General features: G+C 43.6%; 1 protein-coding gene across 2 annotated transcripts in view; it reads right to left on the bottom strand.

Moving 5' to 3' along the window:
• The window catches only part of CLPX (caseinolytic mitochondrial matrix peptidase chaperone subunit X), a 1745917-nt gene that overhangs the window by 1262129 nt on the left and 460858 nt on the right, over positions 1-22930 (bottom strand). For both annotated transcript variants that reach the window (XM_044078662.1, XM_044078663.1), the window contains exon 4: positions 3122-3276. In XM_044078662.1, the coding sequence (XP_043934597.1) occupies positions 3122-3276 (155 nt within the window). The remainder of the gene's footprint in view (positions 1-3121; positions 3277-22930) is intronic.

Below are 22930 nucleotides of genomic sequence, written 5' to 3'. Positions count from 1 at the left end.
AGCCAGTTTTGCTTGAAAAGAGCCAACTTTCCTCCCAAAGGAGCTGCCAGGCAAGAGGAATCTGGCAGCTGAAAATGCAGGTCATTGGGCCTGTTTACGAAAGGACTGGCCCCTGCCCTCACCTGCAGATTGTGCAGGCGAACTCCATGTTCTAGGCCTGAAGGTACTCTGAGCTCTGCCCCTACCACGCCTAGATCTACCCCTAGACTGAGAATCAGAAGAAGGGTACGTCCATCCCTTAGTAGGCCAATTTCTACTAAACTTTGGAGGTTGTACCTACAAAAAATCTTTAACCGTCTGCATAGACTTAGCCTTGTCTTCCATTTTCTTCAATACTGACTCCACAGGAGGACCAAACAAAACTTGACTGTAAAGGGGCATCCAGAATTCTAGTCTTAACATGCTCGGACAAATTCTGATCCTGAAGCCAGGCGTGCCTACGAATAACTGAACCAGTGGCAGCCACCCTAGAAGAAGCCTGTAAAGCATCAAAACCACACTGCAAAGAATGCTTACCCACCTGTTCAGAGACATGTACTAAATCCTGCAATTCTTTACACTCTATGCCCTCTGCCAAAGCATCCACTTTAGATCTTAGCTGAGAAAGGAGGAAATTCTGATACTTCAACATATGAAACTGGCAATTTAAAGTCCTCATTGCTAAAGTAGAAGAGGTATACACCTTCTTACCCCATCTATCCAAAGCTCTAGCTTCCTTATCTAGAGGAACCAGATTCTTTACAACAGAGGCTCTAACACCCTTAGGCCCCTGACTAATAGTTTCTGGGTCCGCCCTAGGACTCTTATACAGGTATTTATGAGCCTCAGGCACCCTGTAATACCTGTCCGGTTTAACTGGCGCAGGAGGCACAGAATCTGGATTAAGGGAAGCTTCCAAGAAAACATCTTGAACAATATCCAAAACAGGAGGTATAGCTAAGGGTCTATGCTGTGGTAAAAACAAGAACTCCCTAAGCCTCTTCCGTGAATCAGAGAAATCCTGTCCTTCCCACTTAAAATGCTCCCTCATGGAATGTAGAGTTTCTGAAAATGAAAAATCCTCTGGAGGAGAAGCAGAAGGAGTGGAATCCTCTGCATCAGAATCAGAATAAGGGGGAAAATCTTGAATGTCTTCAGCAGAAGACTCTGAATCATCAGAGGCCTGCTCCAAACTTTCCAACTCTGGCTCTACCCTGGGCCTCTTATCAGGAGGGGGCATAGAACCTCTAATTAAAGTAATCAAATCTTCTGCCATTTTAAGCATGTGCTTTCTAGGCACAGACCCTGAAGAACCTGGACTGACACCAGAGGAAGGCAAAACAGCCCTGCCCTTAGAAGGAGCCTTAGAAATAGTAGCAGAAGGCCTAACCACCTTAGGCATAGAAGGGAGAACAGTAACCTGAGAGGCCCCTTCAGCCTGACCTGACTCCTGTGAGGCTACATCTTGCAAAATCAAAGTTTCCCCCTGGGACTCAACAGAAACTTCAGCCGGATCCACTTGTTCCACTGTAGCTTCTAAAGGACCGGCGTCCGAAACGGACGAATCATCCTGCCTAGGTTTCAAAGATTTGTCTTTGCGCTTCTTCGTGGAAGCGGGCGTCGGAGGATCCGACGGCATATTATAATTACACCGCTTACCAAAGACTAACCTAGCGCAATCTAACCTTCGTTTTATAGTGCGCTTATTAAACCTAGCACAAAACCGACACCCAACTACGTCGTGCTCAGGTCCCAAGCAAGGAATACAAAGCGAGTGGTAATCCCTATGCGGTATCTGTTTCCCACAAGAAATACAATTATTCACTTTTTCTGACATCCGGAATTAACTGAGGCAAGAAAAAACAAAAATATTCCCCAACGGGGTACTTAGCCCAACTTGGTTTCGGTCTGAAACTCAAAATTCGAAAATTTCAGAACGCCGAACGGCACTTGCAACGCTGCTTCTGCATCGGACCATGCGGCAAAAAAGACTGAGGATATGACGTCGGTCATGCGCTTTTATACCCTGACGCTCTGATGTCAGATCTGAGCGCCCATGACCGACGTCAGCCTAATACTTTGGTATTCGGGCCGACCGAGGACAGCGGACTACCCATATGTAAGGACTGCAGCAATGTGAGATGAAGAACATCTAATATGCTAGAAAAAAATAGAAGACATGGATTGGAACAACATCTCTTTGAAAATACAAGTCAAAAGAAATGGATGGAAAATTAGTGAAAACAAAAAAGAAATTAAATGAAAAATTACTTTTAAACTAGTTTGCTTAGTACCATTTAATCTTAACATACAAATAAAAATATATTTTTTCTCATGATAAAAAATTTCTCTAAATACATTTAAAAGCAAAAAGGAAATTCGGATGAATTCTTCATTAAAATAATTACATTTTTATTATTACTTTACTCTAATATTGAAATTCATTAATTATCACTTAACTTATAATAAATATTACATATATATATTTTTCAATGGTCAAGTAAACATAACATTAACAATTCTACTTCTATCATCACTATACATTCAAGTTTCCTTATTTTGTTTACTTATAAAATTACTATGTTAATTAAAATATAACAAATAATCTTATAGTGATTCAGTTAATTAGTTAAGCTTGCTCTCATTACTTAACATTTAAAGATTTATTTCACAATTCTGTGAAGTATCTTATTTATATTATATTTCACTGCTTTTTTGACTAGGGGCATGAGTAGTTTCTTTACAGTTAGTTGCCCGTACTTTTGATGTTTAGGTTGCTGTTATTAGGGTTAGCTTATGTAGATGATAATACTGTAGGTATGCTTTTTTTCAGAGCTGTGGATGCAAGTGTGGCTGAACTATTGGTTTGCTTGTGTGTTTGGGATGCTGTTGTATGCTTGTTGGGAGACTGGAGTTTGGGGTGTTTAACAATTCAAATTTTGAATTTAATAATGCCTAACATTTGCTGGACAGCAGTAAAAAAAATACTTCTATCGTCTAAAGCCAGAAGTAATGCTGCCCAACAATACATGACAAAACAGAACCTCCTTTTTCTTCTTATTTAAAATACCAACTCTAACCCTTCAGTGTTACTCAAGTATAAACTACCAAAAACAGACACCCTTCTGAGATTAAAATTTACCTTTTTAGGAGGAGGTGGGGGTTTTTGCTGGAATGCCAGTTTCACAGCCTCAGCTGCTGATTCGGGCTCTTTGTTCAAGCTCTTTTTAGAGTCTGCCTCTGACAGAACAACAAAAAAATGATGACATTTTTCACACTTCACAAAACGAGTAGAAGCTGCAAAAAAGAAACAATACAGTCATAAATTAAGGAAACGAATAATACTCTGCACAGATTTTTCTCAATACAGTTACAAAACGTTACTTCAAATATCTAACATACTAGGTTGCTAACCAAGTTCATTCACAGTTCTAAAACATTGCTATTACCATGTGGTTTAGACCAAACCCATGCAAAATGAGGATGGCATCTTAATGTAAGAATTTCCATTTATCTCTGGATGTGATCTTTAGAGAATACATGCACAGCAAAGCCCTCTCTACATTAATATGAAAGTACAATTGTTTACTTAACTTACCATTGTTCAAGATGTTCGAGTAGATCAATGTTGCAATACTGAGTCTTTGCCTTTCCTGCCATGCAGAAGCCCATGACTAGCCAGGACACCAGAGTATTTCACCATCCCCCAGCTGACAGACATCAGCTGCTGTCCAATGTCAGGATGTTGGGGTATAAAGAGGGCATCTGCAGGAGCTATCTCCAGGTCTTTCTTGTCCAAGATCAGAGTGAGATGGTCCTGATGTGGAGCACGACATGCCCACCCATCGAGATGCAGGAAAGGATAGGAGGTGGGGATGATGCATGGATGAGAGGGTGTATTCCACTCCTAGGCAGAGGGAGACAGAGACAGAAGGGGGTAGGAAATGGTATGCAACACTGATCTACTCGAACATCTGCAAATATGGTTAAATACATACACAATTATACTATGGTCATCATAGTTAATACTGCACTAATGAGTCTTCGGAAGACTCCCAAAGATTCTTGTTCAGTGGCTGGACTGAGATATGATCCAGGGACAGCAAAGTTCTGCAGATGGTACAGGCAAACCCAGATCTCACCTACAGACAGACCAAGTTTGTAATATTTAGTGATGGTATTAACAGCGGAACACAGGGCAGCCTCTAGAATGGACTTAGGTGAGCACTCCTTTCAAAAAGGCAACTGTGGTGGCTTTATGGCTAGTGGAGTGTGCTCTCACCTTGTCAGGAATCGGTTTAAAATGTTGACAGTAACAGAAAGAAATGCAGTTTGCAATCCATTTGGGAAGAGTTTGTTTGCTAACTGGTCCACCTTGTCTTCCTTTTGTTAAGGCTACCACCAATAGCTGTAGAGATCCATTTGGAAAGTTTGTCTTGTGGAGGTAAAATCTTAGTTGTCTGTGAATGTCCAGGGAGTGTAAGATTCTCTCTCCCTTATTCTAGGGGTTTGAAAAGAACACATGGAAGTGAAGAGCTTTATTTAAAGAAATGTCTGAGACCACCTTGGGCATAAAGGAGGGACTGGTTTTCAGTGCATCTCTGACCCTGTGTGAGTCGGAAGAATGGCTCCTTGCCATCAGGACTTGAATTACTGAAACCTACATCTAGTTGATGTCAGTGCTAACAGCAGGGTGGATACCCATGTCAACAGCTTAACAAGGGCTGAAACCGCTGGCACAAAGGGTGGCAGAGTAATTTTTTCCAAGTGCAAAATTCAGGTCCAGGGGGGGGGGGTGGTCATGTGTATTATCCCATTCAAGAACTGCTGCATGTAGGGGTGTGAATAAATTTGAGGGGGGACAAGCTTAGACAGCAGAAATGTGGATTCTGATGCTGAAATAAAATAGCCCCTTGTTTTAACAGACTGAAGAGGTATTCAAGTATCTTCTGCACATCTGGCTGAGAAGAAAAAAATGGACTTGCACAAGATAGAAAATGTTTTGCATTTAGCTTACATATACTTTCCTTATACTCTGTTTTCTAGCCTCTTTTAACGTGACTAAAACATCCTTTGAGTAAGACTGAGTGGATAGAGACAGCATCCAATCTTCCAAGCTGTTAGCCTGAGAGTCGTCAGACTGAGGTGGCTGACAGATCTTTGGTTTTTGGTTAGAAAGTCTATGAGCAGTGAGGAATGTTCTTAACTCCTCCCAGTGAGAGTCAGGAGAAGGAAGAACTAGTGTTACCGGGGCCACAATAAGTATAATTTTGGACCTGTCTGAACCCACCTTTAGCAGTACCCTCAAGGTGGGGGGTACTGGTAGAAAAGCACTGAGAAAGAGGTCAGGTTCTCGAGCAGATGAAGCAAAAAGATCCAGCTCTGGCACTCTCCAGTGATATGCAAGGTCAAGAAAGATTTCCCTTTTCAGCAGCCATTCGTTGAGGTCCTGAGAGGTTCTCCTTGAAGAGGCTGCCAGTAGACTCTCCTGGCCAAGGATGTAAGACGCTACAGGCATTAACTTCAGTTTATTTATTTATTTACTGCATTTGTTTAACAGGACAGTCCAACTGGGCAGATAGTAGTAAATGGAGGTTCACAAGTAATCAACAATTGTACAAAATGTAAAAGCTCGGGGGGGGGGGGGCATCACATAAAGAACACTGTAAACAGAGGCATGTAAGTAAATCAACAGACATATACAAATAATCAACAAATGTATACCATTTAAACAGAGTACCAAAAAGTAATAGCAGCATTATCTAAAGAGCAATAAAACATATTAGGAAGAGAACTTATTAGAAGGTCAGAAAAGGAGGAAAACTAGGATTAGTATTAAGAGGTCGGACAATGTTTTAGGATAGATAGAACGAAGAAGAGGCAGAGTTAGAGGACAATGGGAGATATTGGACCAATAACTAAGGATACAGTGCTTGGAAAGAATAGGAGATAGAAGGGGGAGGACATTCATCATCCAGGAGTTGTGTATTTAGAGTCATTCTTCTTTTAGGTATTCTCTAGTTTCTGCCTTAAAAAAGTAGGTGTTTATATTGTGTTTTGTAGCGTGAGAAATGAAGGGAGTTCCACATTTTGGCCAGGAAAGTGAAGTACAAGAGTGTCACTAGCTGAGTTGCTTGCTTTTGTAACAGTTAACACTCTGACAGTGGATCTCTGCTGTCTATTTGGGTTATAAATTTGGAAAATATTTTTAAAACTAGCATACCTCTCAACCTCTTAGCACAAGAAATCTGGATAAACAAATGGGGGGGCAAATTTTAAATATTGTTTTTATAAACTTAGAAAGTTACTGGAATAAAAGGTTTTGTGTTACCATGCATTTTCTGAAGGATAGGAATTATGAAGGATATGAAATTCTGAATCAACTTGAGAAAAACCCTTCTCTCCATAATCTCATTCCATCAGGCACCACTGCCCGATCTCTTCACTCCAGTAACCTACACCTTCTTGATACCACCAAAGCCAATAACTTAGCTGGGAAATCTCTCTTCTCTAACTCCATCCCTAAAATATGGAATAAACTGCCAATCCCAACAACTTCCAACAGCTCTATCTCACAATTTAAAAAGCTACTTAGTCACACCTTGTGGACACCTAGCTATGCACTTGTCACTCCCCTGGATAGATCTTCTCTAGTTCCTATATATACTACTGCCCATTAGATTAGTTTAATCTAACAGCAATTAGTAACTACATCTGTAGGTAAATAATCCTCTTTACAGTTGTATTTGAAGCACAATGATGTACAATGGGACTTCTTCCATATTTAAAAAAAAAAAAAAAAGTTTTCTTCATCATTTTGTAACTGTTAATTACCATCAAAGTGGTATTTGATAATATTTGTAAGCTATTGAGATGCGTTTAACTAGTACTCTCTGTATACTTTTACACTGTAACAATATGACTGTAATTGGAGCCCCCCCCCGGGCTCTGCTGAAAAAGGTGCTGTGTCCAGTTGGACTTTCCTGGTAAACAAATATAAAATAAAATAAATAAATAATAAATGAAACTGAAATGGGTGCCATTATTTAAGGACTTCAATCTTCAATAAGTGGCCAGAAAAATCACAGATTTTATGAGGAACAGACCAAAAATACAAGGGGAGATCTGGACGTTCAGTCGAGAGGTATGCAAACTAGGGTATTTTGCTAGATAATAGATGAGTTTACAGGAAGTGACTAATTAGGAAAGTGTAACTCTAACCACCATTTTTTTTAAGACAAGACAGTGATGTATCTTATACTGAAGATTGGCAACAAATTTTGCTACCTTATTACAGCACTGTTCCAAGAGTGAAAATTAAGTGGATTATATGTTAATCAAGATGGGAGCAGGATAAAGTAACAGAGAGATGAGAAGAGATTCAGCAGTACTTTTTCTGGCATTACCTGTGAGGTATTGTTTGACTATAGTGTGCACCTAGCTTTTGGGAGATGAGTTTTACTGCTGGTTTTATGTGGTGATCAAATTTTAAGCTTCCATCAATAGTGACTCCTAGAAGATGAGTTTGATTTACTAGTTCTATGTTGGTGTCTTAGAGAACGTGATTTTGAAATTATTTTTGCAGTCTGTTGAGTGCTTTGGGGTAAATAGGATACTTTTTTTTTTTAGGGTTAAGGATGCAGCTGCATATTAAAAAGTCAGTCCTCTTTGGTGGAGAAAGACTCCTGGATAAGTTGTTTTAATGTATCTATGCTTTTATCAGAAGGGATGATTGTTGAATCGTCTGTGTACTGTATGATAGTGGCTTGTTTAGAAGCTAGGTTGAGATCATTAATGAATATATTGAACAACAGGGGACTTAAAATGGATCCTTCAGGGACACCCACTGTAATCGGAAGGAAATAGAAGGTGTCACTTTGACATTTTATTGCCTCTTGGTTCTCCAGCTACCTGTCAAACAGGCAATAAAATGGCAAAATGACACCTTCTGAAATTTTGTACATTCCTAAGCAAGCTAGTTTTTGAAGCAATTTCTGTTGGGATGCCATGTTGAAAGGTTTGACTAAATCTAGGAAAAGTGTTGAGACTAAGTTCCCAGAGTTTCGATGCTGGTTAACAGATGTTATAAAACTAAGGAGGAAAGCTGTACGTATACTATGAAAAGGACAGAAAACATCCTTTGTAGGGGAAAGGAGGTAGCTGTCAGTGAGAAAGCTGACAAGTTGAGTCTGGATACACCTCTCCAAAATTTTTTTAGTGTGGAAGCAGTATAGCTATAGGCCTCAAATTTGACAGCTCATTTGATTTTCCACCTTTACGGAGAGGAAGAATGCAGCAACAGGGTTGGGACATAGATTTCAGTGAAGGAGCAGTTGATTACGAAGGGGATAGGAAAAGCCAGGGCATCAGCAGAAATGTTTAATTAATCAGATGATATGTTATTAGGGGTGGTAGGTTTTAAGGTCAGCAATATTTTTTTTTATTACAGAAATTGAGACTGGTTTCAGTTCAAGTGTTTTGGGGGGCTAATAAGGGAGGAGAGGAATCTGCGTCTGCCTGTGCCGAGGGTTTAATAAAAAAGTTATGTACTCACCATAACGTTCTATGTGTTGTTGCTTTTCATTTGTCTTCAACCTGTAGACCTGTGGGAATACAGATCCAGTACAGATCTGACTCGGCCTCATTTTCCAGCATCGGATCCAAGCTCCAAGCTCCTTCCCTACCCACAATGCTTCTGCCTCCCCCCCCTCTCAGATCAAGTTTGCTGAGAACATTAGCACCCCAACCTAACCAAGAGCCTAACACCTTGGCAGTAGTACCATGAAAGCACTATAGGAAAGACAAAGGCTTGCCAAAGTAAGGGCTATGTCTCTTCTATTAGGTCTACCACACAGCCTGCATAAGGCAGGGGGAAGGAGGGAGGGACTGTTGAAGACAAATGAAAATGAAACAACTCAGATGGAACGTTACGGTAAGTACATAACTTATTTATCTGAAGTTGTTGTTTTCATTTGATCTTCAACCTGTGGGACAGAGCCCCCAGCTACCAAAAGACCCTGGGAGGTCCTCATGGAAGGACATTCCGGAGCACGGCCGAGTCAAAGGATGCCCCGCCTCTGGACAAGAGATTCAACATATAGTGTGAAATAAATATGTGCAAAGATGCCCAAGTAGCTGCAGAGCAAATGTTTTCCAAAGAAACCCTAGAACAAAAGGCTGCTGAAGTAGCCACAGACCTGGTAGAATGTGCCTAGACCTGACCTGGTGGAGATAATCCTCTGGCTTTATACGCCAGAGGTATGCACTGAGAGATCCAATGAGCAATAGTCACCTTTACACAGGTTTTCCTAAAAAAAGCTTACAAAAGGAAACAAAAAGCTGACCAGACTTACGAAAGGACTTTGTTCTTTGCAAATAAAAACACAACTGCCTATGAACGTCAAGCAAATGCAAATTATACTCTCCCTTATTCTGAGAGTTCAGAAAGAAAACAGGGAGACTGATAACCTGATTAATGTTAGATTCTGAAGCCACTTTCGGAAGAAAGGAAGGGTTCATACGCAAGGACACCATGTCTTTATGAGACACCATGTAAGAGGCCTTGACAGATCAGGCCTGAATCTCCGACACACTTTTAGTTGAGGTAAAAGCAATCTGAAAAGCTGTCTTCCAAGACAAAAACTGCAAATTCACTGTAGCTGCGGATTCAAAGGAGGAAGAAACAAAGGCTTCTAGAACTAGAGTAAGATCCCAAGGTGGCGTAGGGTCCTTGACTAGAGGCCGAAGTAAAAAGGCTTTACAAAACTTGGAAGAAGCTAGGGAAGCCAAATTGTCTCCTATATGAAAATTAGAGATAGCTGCCAGCTGAACCTTAACCGTAGAAAAGCTGGCACCCTGATGAAAAATATTTGCCAGAAACTGGTAGGGACTGGAGCTGTGAAAGGGCCCAAATCATGCTGAGTCACCCACATCGAAAAACATTTCCACTTACTGCAATAAACCTTCCTAGTGGACGATTTGTGAGCCGCTACCAAAATCATCTTAACCAGAGAAGACAGCCCCTGGAGTCCTGGAACTGGAGCAGCCAAGCAGTAAGCTTCAGACTAACTGGATCTGGGTATGGGATCCCTGAGAGATGCGAGATCAGATCCAGAACCGGATCTAATGTCCAAGGAGGACACACTATATGAGACCACAGAGAGGGTAACCATACTTGGAGAAGCCAGAAGGGCGCAATGAGGATCACTATGCTTCCCCAGCCGTCGAGCTTTCTGTATGAATTTTGGGATCAGAGGAAGTAAGACCTGGTTCCCCCGTTTGCTGATGTACCAGACTGCAGACATGTTGTCTGTCTGGATGGCAACTGTCTCTAGGAGAAGATGGGCATGAACAGCTTGCAATGCCAACAGCACCGTCCTCACCTTCAATATACTGATATGCAGATGGGTCTCCAGGGAAGACCACGTGCCTTGAACTGTCCTTCCCATGCAATGCCCCCCCCCCAAGAGTAGGGAGCCCCATGGTCATTGGGGAGGGAAGAATAAATGAGCGACCCAGAAGAAGATCTGGGGAATGAAGCCATCAGAGAAGCAAATCCCTGCAGGTGGGAAACAGATGAACTGGATTGGTTAACAGCAGATCTAGTAAGGACCACTGGACTACTAGGGTCCATTAGGGAACACACATATGCAGACAAGCCATGGGGATGAGGGTGATGGAGTCTGCAATGGACTCCAAGGCCTCAAGAATTGATTCCGCAGGGGGATATTGGGTCTGGGCAATATACAACATATGATGTCTGAGGGACTGAAGTCTGTCCGGAGTAAGAAAATCTTGCACTGAATGGTGTCTAATTGAGCTCCAATAAAGTCTAGAACATGAAACGGATCCAATAGGGACTTGTTGAGACTTATGGTTATGCCCAACTAGTGGGCGGTTTGGAGAAGGAGATCCTTGGCTTGGTAGAGGTGATGCCTGGAGGGAGCAGAAAGAAGCCAATCATCCAGGTAGGGGAAGACCTGGAACCCCTGCAGCCGCAGGTGAGCAGCCTTCACTGCAATCACTTTGGTGAACACCCTGGGGGGGTGGTGGTTAGACCAAAGGGTAGCTCTCTGAACTGGTAATGACTGTCCCCCAGCCAGAAGACGAGGTACCTCCGAGAGCGCCTCTCCATTTTGATGAGGTAGTACACGTCCTGGAGGTCCACTGAGCATATCCAGTCGTTTTTGGGCAGGAAGAGGAGAATAGATTGGAGAGTGACCATCCAGAATTTTGTCTTGGCAACTGACAGGTTTAGGGTTGAAAGATGAAGGAAGGGTCTTAAATCCCCACTCCTCTTTGGCACTAAAAAGAATCTGGAATAGATGCTTGATTCAGACCTATCTGGAGGGGTTAGCTGGATGACTCATTTTTCAAGCAGCTTGGAAATTTCCACTGCTGCTTCCTCCCACTGCGCAGGTGGAACATCCGGGAGGTGCTTGGGTGGGAATGGCATTTAAATAAAGGGGATTGAGTATCCTCTGGATATGCTTTGTAATGCTCAATGATCATCTGTAATAGACTCCCAGGCTGTTGGGTGCAGTGAGAGACATCCCCCAACTGCTTCCAAAGACCAGCTGCTCTAGAGGCACCTTCAGTAGCATGTGACAGGAGCCTCATAGAGGTGTTGGAAATTTAAGTGAGGGTGGCCATACGAGAACACATTCTCCTTCACCGACATGGACCCCGGGGAAGGCTCAACAAACTCTTTGACAAGGTCCTGCTGAAGTCTGATTACATGCCATGCAGTTCAGCGCAAGTACCGCAAACATGGCTGAAGGGTACACCCACTTCCCGAAATGGTCCATGGCCAGAGACTCTCGGTCTGGTGGATGGACATTAGAGCTCTCATGAGCGAGTTCTTTCTTGGTGGCCATAGTCACCACCATGGCATTAAATGGGGACCCCTTAGACCAATGTTGCTTGTCTGACGGCATACACAGAATCCTATAAGAGCACTTGGGGATGGGGTCCACTGCGTCAGGTTCCTTCCATGAACGAGATGCAATCAAATCCACAAGTGGATCCATGGGAGGGGACACAGAGGAGGTAGAGGGTCCTGTGCCAAACACCTCTAGAACACCAACTCATCAGGGTTGGGTTTTTGGGCAGACCACCCCCTACGCTGGTGCAGGATTTCCATGTCTCCAAAGGAGATATCATCCGGGGGTGACCGAGGTGAAAGTACAGTTGTGTACACTTACCATAAATGTAGATGTTTGAGTGTACTCACTGTTGCAGTCATTACATTTGGGTAATCTGCTGGCAGGTTGTCCTCAGTCGGCCTGATTAACAAAGTCTTGGGTCCAGCGTTGGATACTGTTCCCTTCTTCCATGACGTCAGGGGTATAAAACATGCAGCCGACACCATTACATCAGTTTTCCTTGCCACAGATGTCAGGTGCCCCCCAAATGGGGAGCAAAATATATAAATAATTAAAACATAAAAATATACCTCCAAACAAAAACAAATACACCAAAAAGGCTTTTAAGTATAGTAAAAGAAAGTAGAGGCATAGTAAGAGAAAAAACAGGGGGCTGGAGGAAGGGTAACCAGGAATGCAACAGTGAATACACTCAAACATCTACAGTTATGGTAAGTGTACACAACTGTACTATGTTCTTCGTGTTTCACTGTTGCAGTCATTACATTTGGGTAGATTCCCAAAGCTATGGTTGGGAGGATGGATTTATACAGCATTAGGACCAGCTATAAGGCCCTGCAAAACAGCAGTGACAAAGCCAGCTCTGGATTTAGAGAAAATTGGTAAGTGATAATGCTTGGTGAAAGTATGAACTGAACTCCAAGTAGCAGGTTCTAGAATATCCCTGGTAGGAACACCTTTGAGAAAGGCTGTAGAAGTAGATGCAGCTCTGATGGAATGGGATCTGATCTCCTGGGGGATAGGTTTTCCATGGTGCTTATAGCAGAAATTAATACAATGGGTTATCCATTTAGAAATGGTTTGCTTTGAAATAGCCTTTCCCTCTGCCCCTGCAGCAAATGCTACCAGCAATTGTTCAGATTGTCTTTGAGATTTAGTCCTGTCCAAGTAAAATCTAAATTGTCTGTGTACATCCAATGAATGCAGAATCCACTCCCCCTTGTTCTGTGGATTGGGAAAGAAAGTTGGCAAATGAATGGACTGATTAAGAGCCACACTGGACACCACCTTGGGCATGAAGGATGGATTGGTCCTGAGTGACACCCTGTCCGCATGAAAGATGATGAAAGGCTCCACTGCCATAAGGGCCTGTAATTCAGAAATCCTTCTAGCTGAAGTGATTGCTAAAAGGAAGGCTGTTTTCCAGAAAATAAATTTTAAGTCTGCAGTAGTAGCTGGCTCGAAAGGAGGTGGAGCGAGTTTCTCCAATACAAAGTTAAGGTCCCAGGCAGGGGTTGGAACTCTCCTGGGAGGTCTCAAGTTTTTGGCCCCTCTGAGATACTGCTTTAGCAGAGAATGAGAGAAGAGAGGGGGGTTCTGTGTTGTAGTGAGCTGAAATGGCTGAGGCATGGATTTTTATGGAAGAAAAAGACAGGCCCTTGTGAAGCATCTCAGTTAAGTATTGCAAAATCTGAGGTAAATTGGGCACTGCTGTGCTTATCCCTTGAGATTGATTCCAGGCACAGAATCTTTTCCATTTGTCAGCATAAGATTTTTTAGTACTAGGCCTTCTCACCTCCAAAATGACATCCATCACAGGTTTGTTGAGGGATGCTACGGGGGAATTTAAATGATTAGCCAAGCTGCAAGATTCAATGTTTGGAGCTGAGGGGGCAGAATTTGGCTCTCCTGCTGAGACAGTAAGGAAGGTGTCTGAGGCAGGTGCCATGGAAAAATTTGTGACAGACTGCGTAGGAGTGGATACCAGTGCTGGCGAGGCCAGTCTTGAGCAATCAAAATCATTTTTGTTTTGTCCTGTTTGACTTTTAGTACAACTTTGGAGAGCAGAGGCAGAGGAAGAAAAGCATAGACTGATAGGTTTTTCCAGCTGAAGGACAGAGCATCCACTTTCCAGGCTTTTTTGTGAGGAGTTCTTGTGCAGAATTTGTCCAACTGGTAGTTCTGGGGTGAGGCAAAAAGATCTATGTCTGGGCTCCCCCATTTGCATGTCAACATGTTGAAAATCCATGGTTCCAGTTTCCATTTGTGTGGGTCCATGAGATTTCTGCTTAGTTCGTCTGCCAGAATAGTCAGTTTTCCTGGCAGGAACTGAGCTTGTAGTTGTACCCGATAGCTCAAGGCCGTGTTCCACAATGCCATGGCTAGTCTGCAGAGAGGGCAGGAATGTGTACCCCCCTGCTTGTTTATGTACCACATAACCGTCGTGTTGTCCTGTCTTTACCATTAGTTTGCCCTGGGTGAAGGTAGTCCTTGAAGGCTGTCAGTGCATTCTGTACAGCTAGCATTTTTTTTTTGATTGATATGAAGGTGCATTTGATTTGGTCTCCATTTGCCCTGAATGCACTTCCCTGCCAGATGAGCCCCCCATGCATAGTCTGATGCGCCTGTAGTTAGGGTTTGGGTGGCAGGGAGTGGTGTGAATGGCAGTCCCTTGTTTTGGTGGCAGGCCACTGCCCACCATAGGAACTCTAGTTGCAGGCAAGGTATGATCGTAATTATTGTTTCCAGGCTGTGACAATGTTGACTCCATAAACTTTTTAAGTACTACTGAAGTTTCCTCATATGCAGTCTTGCATATGGAATTAGAAGAATGCAGGAGGCCATGAACCCCAAGGCTTGCAGTATTTGTCTTGCAGATAGCAGAGTTTTTGTGGCCACCTGTTTGAAACAAGTCACCAAATGAATTTGCTTTTCTGGCGTAAGGAAAGCCATTTGGGCAGTTGTACTGAAGCTTGCACACAGGAATGTAATTTTTTGAGAGGGTACCAGTTGTGATTTATTTTCGTTTATAGTGTACCCTAGACAAGTCAGAACCCTTTTTACAAACGCCAGATGTTTTAAAAGAAGGGCCTGGTTTTCTGCCTGAATTAGACAATCGTCCAGGTATGGATATATCTGAATATTTCTTTGCCTGCAAAATGCAATTACTGGTGCCAGGCACTTTGTAAATAACCTGGGTGCAGTAGATAAGCCAAAGGGCAGTGCAGAGAACTGATAATGCAAGTAGCCTGCTTTGAAACATGGGTATCTTCTGCAAGATTCCCTGATTGGGATATGCAGGTAAGCCTCTTTTAAATCTGGAGTTGACAACCAGGCATCTTTGCCTAACATAGGAAGTAACTGGTGAAGAGTCAGCAACTTGAATTTTGGAATGTCCAGAAAGGTGTTTAGAGTAGACAGGCCCAGAATTGGACGCCATGATTTGTTTTTTCTGGGTATCAGGAAAAGTCTGGAATAGAAACCTTGTCCCTTTTCCTCTTCTGGTACTAGATGAATTGCCTCCATGTTTAGGAGGGAAAGTACTTGTTTCTGAGCCTCTGCCCACTGACTTGAGGGCAGGTCTGGCCATCCATTTGGAGTTGGCAAAGTGTGGAATTGAAATCTGTATCCCTGGGACACTATATTTAAAAAACATTTGTCCTGGGTTATAAGTTGCCAGTTTTTTGCGTGAAGAGCCAGTTTTCCCCCCAAAGGGGCGGCTAGGAGGTAAGTAAGCTTGGTAATTTTAAAGGAAAGTCATTGAGACTGTTTACCATAGGGAGGTGTCTTGTTATTTCCAGATTTGGAAGCGAAGGCACCCCAATGCTTAGTTCTGAAAGTCCCTTGGGACTGAAACCTGGTGCTTTTGGAATGTCTGGGTTTGGCTTGAGTGGCTCTGGAAGGAACTGGAAAGGACCAGTTCTTAGTAGGCCAGTGCCTACTAAATCTTGGAGGCTGTACTTATAAGAAATCTTTCACAGTTTGCACAGATTTAGCTTCATCTTCCATCTTTTTTAGAACTTCTTCAGCCTTATTGCCAAAGAGATGGTCCTGCTGCAAAGGAGCATCCAACAGTTTTGCTTTAACATGATCAGGCAGAGATTGCTCCTTAAGCCAAGCATGCCTTCTAAGTACAGACCCAGTAACAGCAGCCCTGCAAGAGGCCTCCAAAGAATCAAAACCACATTGCAAAGTATGTTTTCCAACTTCTTCAGCTGAATGCAATAAATCCTGTAAATCCTTATTTTCCACACAATCAACATCATTTTCTGTTTAAACAATCCCATGATATGCTGTTGATATTTTAGCATATGGAATTGACAGTTTAAAGCCTTGTCTGCCAAGGTTGCAGAAGTATAAACCTTTTTACCCCATCTATCCAGCGCCCTGGAGTCTCTATCAGAAGGAGTAGGATTTTTAGCAGTAGAAGCCTCAATGCCCTTGGGCCCCTGAGAAATGGTTTCAGGGTCCGCAACAGGATTTTTAAAGAGAAATTTGTGGGAGTCAGGAACCCTGTAGTATCTGTCTGGTTTACAAGGGTCCGGAGGCAGGGAATCAAGGGCCGTACTGGATTCTGAAAATACATCAACAATGTCTAATACAGGAAGTATTGCCAAAGGCCTATGCTGAGGAGGAAGAAGGAAATCCCTAAGCCCCTTTTTAGATTCAGAAAAATCCTGACTTTCCCAGTGGAAATGCTCCCTTAAGGTATGTAAAGTTTCCCCAAAAGAAAAATCCTCAGGGGGAGAACCAGAAGGAATGGAATCCTTTGCATCAGAGTCCTCATAAGTAGGTATGTACAAGTCTTGTTCATTAGAAGAGTCAGAAGAAACAGAATCCTGTTCAGAAGATTCATAGTCAAGTTCAGCCCTAGGCCCCTTAGAAGGCGGGGGGTTGACTACCCCTGATTAGAGTAATTATATCTTCAGCCATTTTGATAATTTGTTTTATAGGCATAGGGGCCTGAACATGTGGCCTGGGCGTCGGTTTTTTAGACACGGATCGAGATTTTGGCCTTAATATTGTAGGTGGTGTCGGTTTAATATGCAAGTCTGTAGGCTTGAATACACCCTCAGAAGCTAGTGCCTGCACAGCGGCTCCAGACCCATCCAAGGTAGAGATATCCACGGGTTCCATAGGTGAAGCATCTTGCAGCATACCGGACTCCGAATGGGTCTCAGTAGAGGCCTGCGCATCAGAAATAGCGGGTATCAGGGGCTGCAAAAGCACCTCACTGAGTACTGGTGAACTGGCGACTGGCTTAAGAGAAGCATTGTTGGCAGTTTTGGACATCAACGGCCTGTCTCTGTCTTTTTCTTTGCATTTTTTCGGTATTCCAGTAGTCGGATGGCTAACCGACAACATTTCTGGATAATTAAACCGAGAACCGAAATATTTAGAAGCAAAAATGTACAGACGATGGATAGTGCGTTGATTAAATAAAGCACAAAACCAACAGCAAGGTACGTCGTGGTCAGGGCCAAAGCAAGGAATACAGTACAAATGAAAATCCTTATGAGGTATTTGCTTCCCACAAGTAATGCAATTATTAACTTTTACTGACATCGGTAAGGAGCAAGAAAAAGTTTCCCCAACGGGGTACTTAGCTTTTAGTTGAAGACTTTGGTTCTGAAACTCAAAAACGAACATTTCAGGAGTCGGCCAACTGGCACTTGCGAACTGCTTCTGCTTCGGGCACCGCGCGGCAAGAAAGACTGATGTAATGGTGTCAGCTGCATGTTTTATACCCCTGACACCATGGAAGAAGGGACAGCAACCGACGCAGGACCCAAGACTTTGTTAATCAGGCCGACTGAGGGCAACTTGCCAGCAGATTACCCAAATGTAATGACTGCAACAGTGAAACACAAAGAACATCCCCCTCCCCTTCCTCTAAGTCAGTTGTCTTCTGTGAGGGACTCTGGCGGGGAGTACAATTGCCTCCTTTTACATGTATGTTTCTGAGGGGGCTCCTCAGAAGGGGTCTCTGGAGAGGACTCGGAAACTTCGGGCTGTTCTCGTGGGGGAACTCCCTGGGAAGGAGAGGCAACAGGCTGTCCCTGATGGGGCAGGATGGTGAAATCTGGACCAGAAAGAGAGGGTGCAAGGATGGACTCCGAGGATGATGGCATCAAGAGTCTCGTGGAAAGTGACAGAACCCTCTCCAGCACATCGAAAGCAGAAGGAGAATGAATCCCAGAATCTGGGATCAAGGCCGGGTCTGTAACTCACACTCAATGGGGGGAGCCGGACCCAAATCTCCAGGCACCGAGACCCTGACAGGAAAGGCAGACTCCGAAAACTTCAAAGCCAACACCACCCCATCCCATCCGGCACCGAGGCTACTGCTCAGAGAGCTGGATGGCCCCGAGCTAGTAAGAGCCGAACCACTCTGGGCAATAGTCGGCATCAAGGTATCATCGCCGCCAACCTCTTGATGCCAAGGGACCTCAGACCCAAGGACTCCGAAAATGGAGATCGAATCGGAGAAAGAGCAAATGGCATAAAGGCAGACTGCATGCTCCCAGCCTCGGAGTGGGAGGGAGCAGGCAAGACTCCCATCTGAATCTGGGTCCGGATGAATTTCCACATCATCCTGTCCACCTCAGCTTCAAAAAGACTGCGGGTGGACCCAGCAGAGGAAGCCACAGAGATGGGCCTGGAGAGGCGGCAGGGAGAAGCCAATAAAGGGGATCAGCATCGAAAAACCTCTGGCTCTGGAGGAAAAAAGTACAGTTGTGTACCTACCATAAATGTAGTTGATCAAGTGTATTCACTGTTGCAGTCATTACAATTGGGTTATCCTGCTGGAAGGCTACCCGCAGTCGGCCTGAATTCCAAAGTCTAGGTCCGGTGTCGGTTGCTGTCGCCTCCTCCCTGACGTCAGTGCACCAGGGGTATAAAAGATGCAGCAGACACCATTTTCTTCAGTTTTTCTTGCCCCACATGTCAGGTGCCCCAAAAAGGGTAGGCTAAAAATATGTAAATAAAGCATGCATGCACCAATGTAAATTATTCCTTCATCTACAAGCAAATACACCACATAGGCTGTATACACTAGAGAAGTACAGATAAGTTCCAGCAAAGATAAGGGGGATGGTGGGTGGGTAACCTGGACTGCAACAGTGAATACACTTGAACATCTACATTTACGGTAGGTACACAACTGTACTATGTTCATCATGTTTCACTGTTGCAGTCATTACAATTGGGTTGAATCCCAAAGCTAAGGTTGGAACGCTGGAGCTAAATAGGATTAGGAGTGGCTATGAGGCCCTGCAGAACTGCAGTGGCAAAGCCTGCCCTGGATTTAGAGTAGAGTGGTAAGTGATAGTGCTTTGCGAAAGTGTGCACTGAACTCCAAGTTGCAGCCTCTAAAATGTCTTTGGTTGGAACTCCTCTGAGGAGGGCTGCTGAAGTGGCTGCTGCTCTGGTTGAATGTGGCCTAATGGCCTTAGGCACTGGTTTGCCATGTTGTGAATAGCAGAAACGAATGCAGTGGCCTATCCACTTTGAAACTGTCTGCTTTGAGATGGCCTTCCCTTGTGATCTTGCAGCATATGCCACTAGTAATTGCTCACTTTTTCTGAAAGCTTTGGTACTGTCCAAGTAGAAGCGCAGCTGTCTGTGTATGTCCAAAGAATGCAGAAGTCTCTCACCCTTAATCTGTGGGTTAGGATAAAAGGTAGGCAAGTGAATAGTTTGGTTAAGGGCCACACTGGACACTACCTTAGGCATAAATGTCGGGTTTGTCCTCAGACAAACCCTATCTGGATGGAAAATGATAAAAGGTTCCAAAGCCATGAGTGCCTGTAGCTCTAAGACTCGTCTTGCAGAGGTTATTGCTAGGAGCAAAGCTGTTTTCCAAGACAAAAATTTTATATCAGCTGTATTGGCTGGCTCAAAAGAAGGCAGGGTGAGTTTTTCCAAGACATAATTGAGGTCCCATGCAGGTATTGGTGATCTCCTTGGAGGCCTTAAGTTTTTGGCTCCTCTGAGGTACTGCCTTAGTAAAGGATGAGAGAAAATAGGTGGCTCTGTATTGTAATGAGCTGAAATGGCAGAGGCATGATTCTTAATTGATGAAAAGGATAGGCCTTTGTCCAGCATCTCAGTTACGTATTGCAAAATCTGAGGAATATCTGGTACAATCGTGTCAATCCCTTGTGCCTGGTTCCAAGCACAGAATCTTTTCTATTTTTCAGCATAAGATTTTCTAGTACTAGGCCTCCTGGCCTCCAAAATAACATCCATCACTGCTTTACAAAGAGGAGTGTTTTGAATGACTACATTATCCGCCATGCTGCCAGATTTAAGGTCTTGAGTTGGCTGTGCAGGATCTGATTGTTTTGTTGGGACAGTAAGTGAGGAATTTGAGGTAATGTCCAGGCTAGGTATTGAGACAGGTTCCTTAGGATTGGGTACCAGTGCTGGCGGGGCCAGTCTCGGGCAATCAGTATCATTTTTGGCTTCTCTTGTCTGACCTTTAGGAGTACCTTGGGGAGGAGGGGCAGTGGAGGAAAGGCATATACTGTTAAGTTTTTCCGGCTGAAAGATAGAGCATCCACTTTCCATGCTTGCTTGTGAAAAGTCCTTGTGCAGAATCTCTGTAGTTGTCAGTTGTGAGGGGAGCAAATAGATCCATGTCCGGGCATCCCCATTTCCTTATTATCATGCTGAAGACTTGCAGATCCAATTTCCACTCGTGGGGATCCAAGAGGTTTCTGCTTAGTTCGTCTGCCAGAGTATTCATCTTTCCTGGCAGGAATTGTGCCTGCAGATGTACCTGGTAAGTCAATGCTGTGTCCCACAAAGTCATGGCTAGTCTACAAAGGGGATAGGAATGAGTGCCTCCCTGCTTGTTTATGTACCACATGACTGTGGTATTGTCCGTCTTTATCAGTAGTTGTCCCGGATGAAGTTGATCCTTGAAGGCTGTCAGGGCATTCTGATCAGCTAGCATCTCTTTTTGATTGATATGTAGATGCATTTGGCTTGCGGACCATGTGCCCTGAATACATCTTCCTGCCATGTGGGCCCCCCGCAGGCATAATCTGATGCATCTGTTGTTAATGTCTGGCTGGCTGTGGGTAAAGTGAATGGCTGTCCCTTGTTGTGGTGACGGGCCTTTGCCCACCATCGAAACTCCTGTTGCAGGCAGGGAATGAAGGTAATTATTGTTTCCAGGCTGTGACAATGTTGAGTCCAAACACTTTTTAGATACCATTGAAGTTTCCTCATATGCAGTCTTGCATATGGAATTAGCAGAATGCAGGATGCCATGAAGCCCAAAGCCTGCAGAATTTTTCTTGCAGATAACTGGGCCTTTGTTGCCAACAGTTTGAAATAAGTAGTCAGTTGCCTTTGTTTGTCTGGCATGAGATAAGCCATCTGGGCAGTTGTATTTAAGCTTGCACCTAGGAATGGTATCTCTTAAGAGGGTACTAGTTTTGATTTATTTTCGTTTACTGTGTACCCTAGGCATGTTAGTAATCTTTTTACAAACGCCAGATGCTGTAGTAGAATGTCCTTGTTCTCTGCTTGAATGAGGCAGTCGTCCAAGTAAGGATATATTTGTATTCCTCTTTGTCTGCAGAATGCAATTATTGGAGCTAGGCATTTTGTGAAGACCCTGGATGCAGTACATAAGCCAAAGGGCAGTGCAGAGAATTGGTAGTGCATTGAGCCAGCTATGAATCTTAGGTATCTTCTGCATGACTGTCTGATTGGGACATGCAGGTATGCCTCTTTTAGGTCTAAAGTCACAAGCCAAGCCTTCTTGTCCAACATGCTGCAGAGTCAACATTTTGAATTTTGGAATATTCAGATATGTGTTTAGAATAGATAGGTCCAGTATTTGTCTCCAGGCTTTGTCCTTTCTTGGTACTAAGAAAAGTCTTGAGTAAAATCCTTGTCCCTGCTCTTGCTCTGGTACTTGCTGAATGGCCCTCATGTCCATGAGGGATGAAATTTGCTTTTGTGCCTCTGCCCATTGATTTCTTGGCAGGTCTGGCAAACCGTGTGCCCTTGGCAGGGTATGAAAGTGAAACTTGTAGCCTTGTGACACTATGTTCAAGACCAATTTGTCCTGGGTTATTATGTGCCAATTTTGATGAAAAAGTGCTAGTTTTCCCCCTAAAGGTGCTGCCTTAAGATCAGTGCTTGGCGCAGGCAGAGGGAAGTCATTGGGACTGTTTCCTGTATGGCTGTGCTTTGTCTTCTCCACTTTTGGAGGTAGAAGCACCCCATTGTTTGTCTGTTATCTGCCCCTTTGTGGCCTGTCTGACACTGGAAAGGACCAATTCTTTGTAGGCCAGTGTCTGCTAAATCTTGAAGGTTGTACCTGTAAGAAATCCTTGACTGTTTGCATAGATTTTGCGTTGTCCTCCATTTTCGTCAACACCTTCTCTGCTTTAAAGGAGAACAACGGGATATTAAACCCGATTGCTCAACCTGGTGTCTGTTTAGTCCCCATTAGTTGATACAATATTAAAAAGTCAACACTGCAGCCTTACAAAATAATTCACTCACCTGTTCTACCTCTTAGCCTTCTTATGTTTCCGTACTGTTATAGCTTCCGTTTTAAACCAAAAGTTGAAAACCTCGAGCTGGCTCGTAAAAGATTATGTCACATCTGCCACAGCTCTTGCTATAGTCCCCAGCATAGTTCCTCCCCTAAAGTGACGTAAACACAGCCTCATTTGAATTCTCTATGGATGAGCCAGTGAACCTCCCACATTGTGATGTCACAGCCGCCTTGCCCAGCCCACTCTTACCCACAATAAAAAGGAGTTAGTAGCGTGTGGAACTTTTTTTCTAGGCGAGTGTATCCTGTAGACTTCATTGATCGGACCTAAGGACAGTTCGGATTGTCATCATCTTTTTTCAGAATTGTTTCTTCATTATTAAGGTAAGTCTTCCTAATAAAGCCACATTTTAATTCTAAATGGATCCCCTGTTTGTATGTATTAGTAGACCAGATTTTTTGTTCTCCGAAGTATTTTAGTGCACATTGATGGATTGTAGGATTTTTGTTTGTGCGTGTGCCACGTGCTTCCGTACTGTAT

This window comes from Protopterus annectens, chromosome 7.part1 (genome assembly GCF_019279795.1).
Source record: "Protopterus annectens isolate FY-2018-M chromosome 7.part1, PAN1.0, whole genome shotgun sequence".
Classification (NCBI taxonomy): Eukaryota; Metazoa; Chordata; order Ceratodontiformes; family Protopteridae; genus Protopterus; species Protopterus annectens.
Note: the sequence above shows the minus strand (reverse complement) of the source record. Positions and strands in the feature narration are given on the sequence as shown.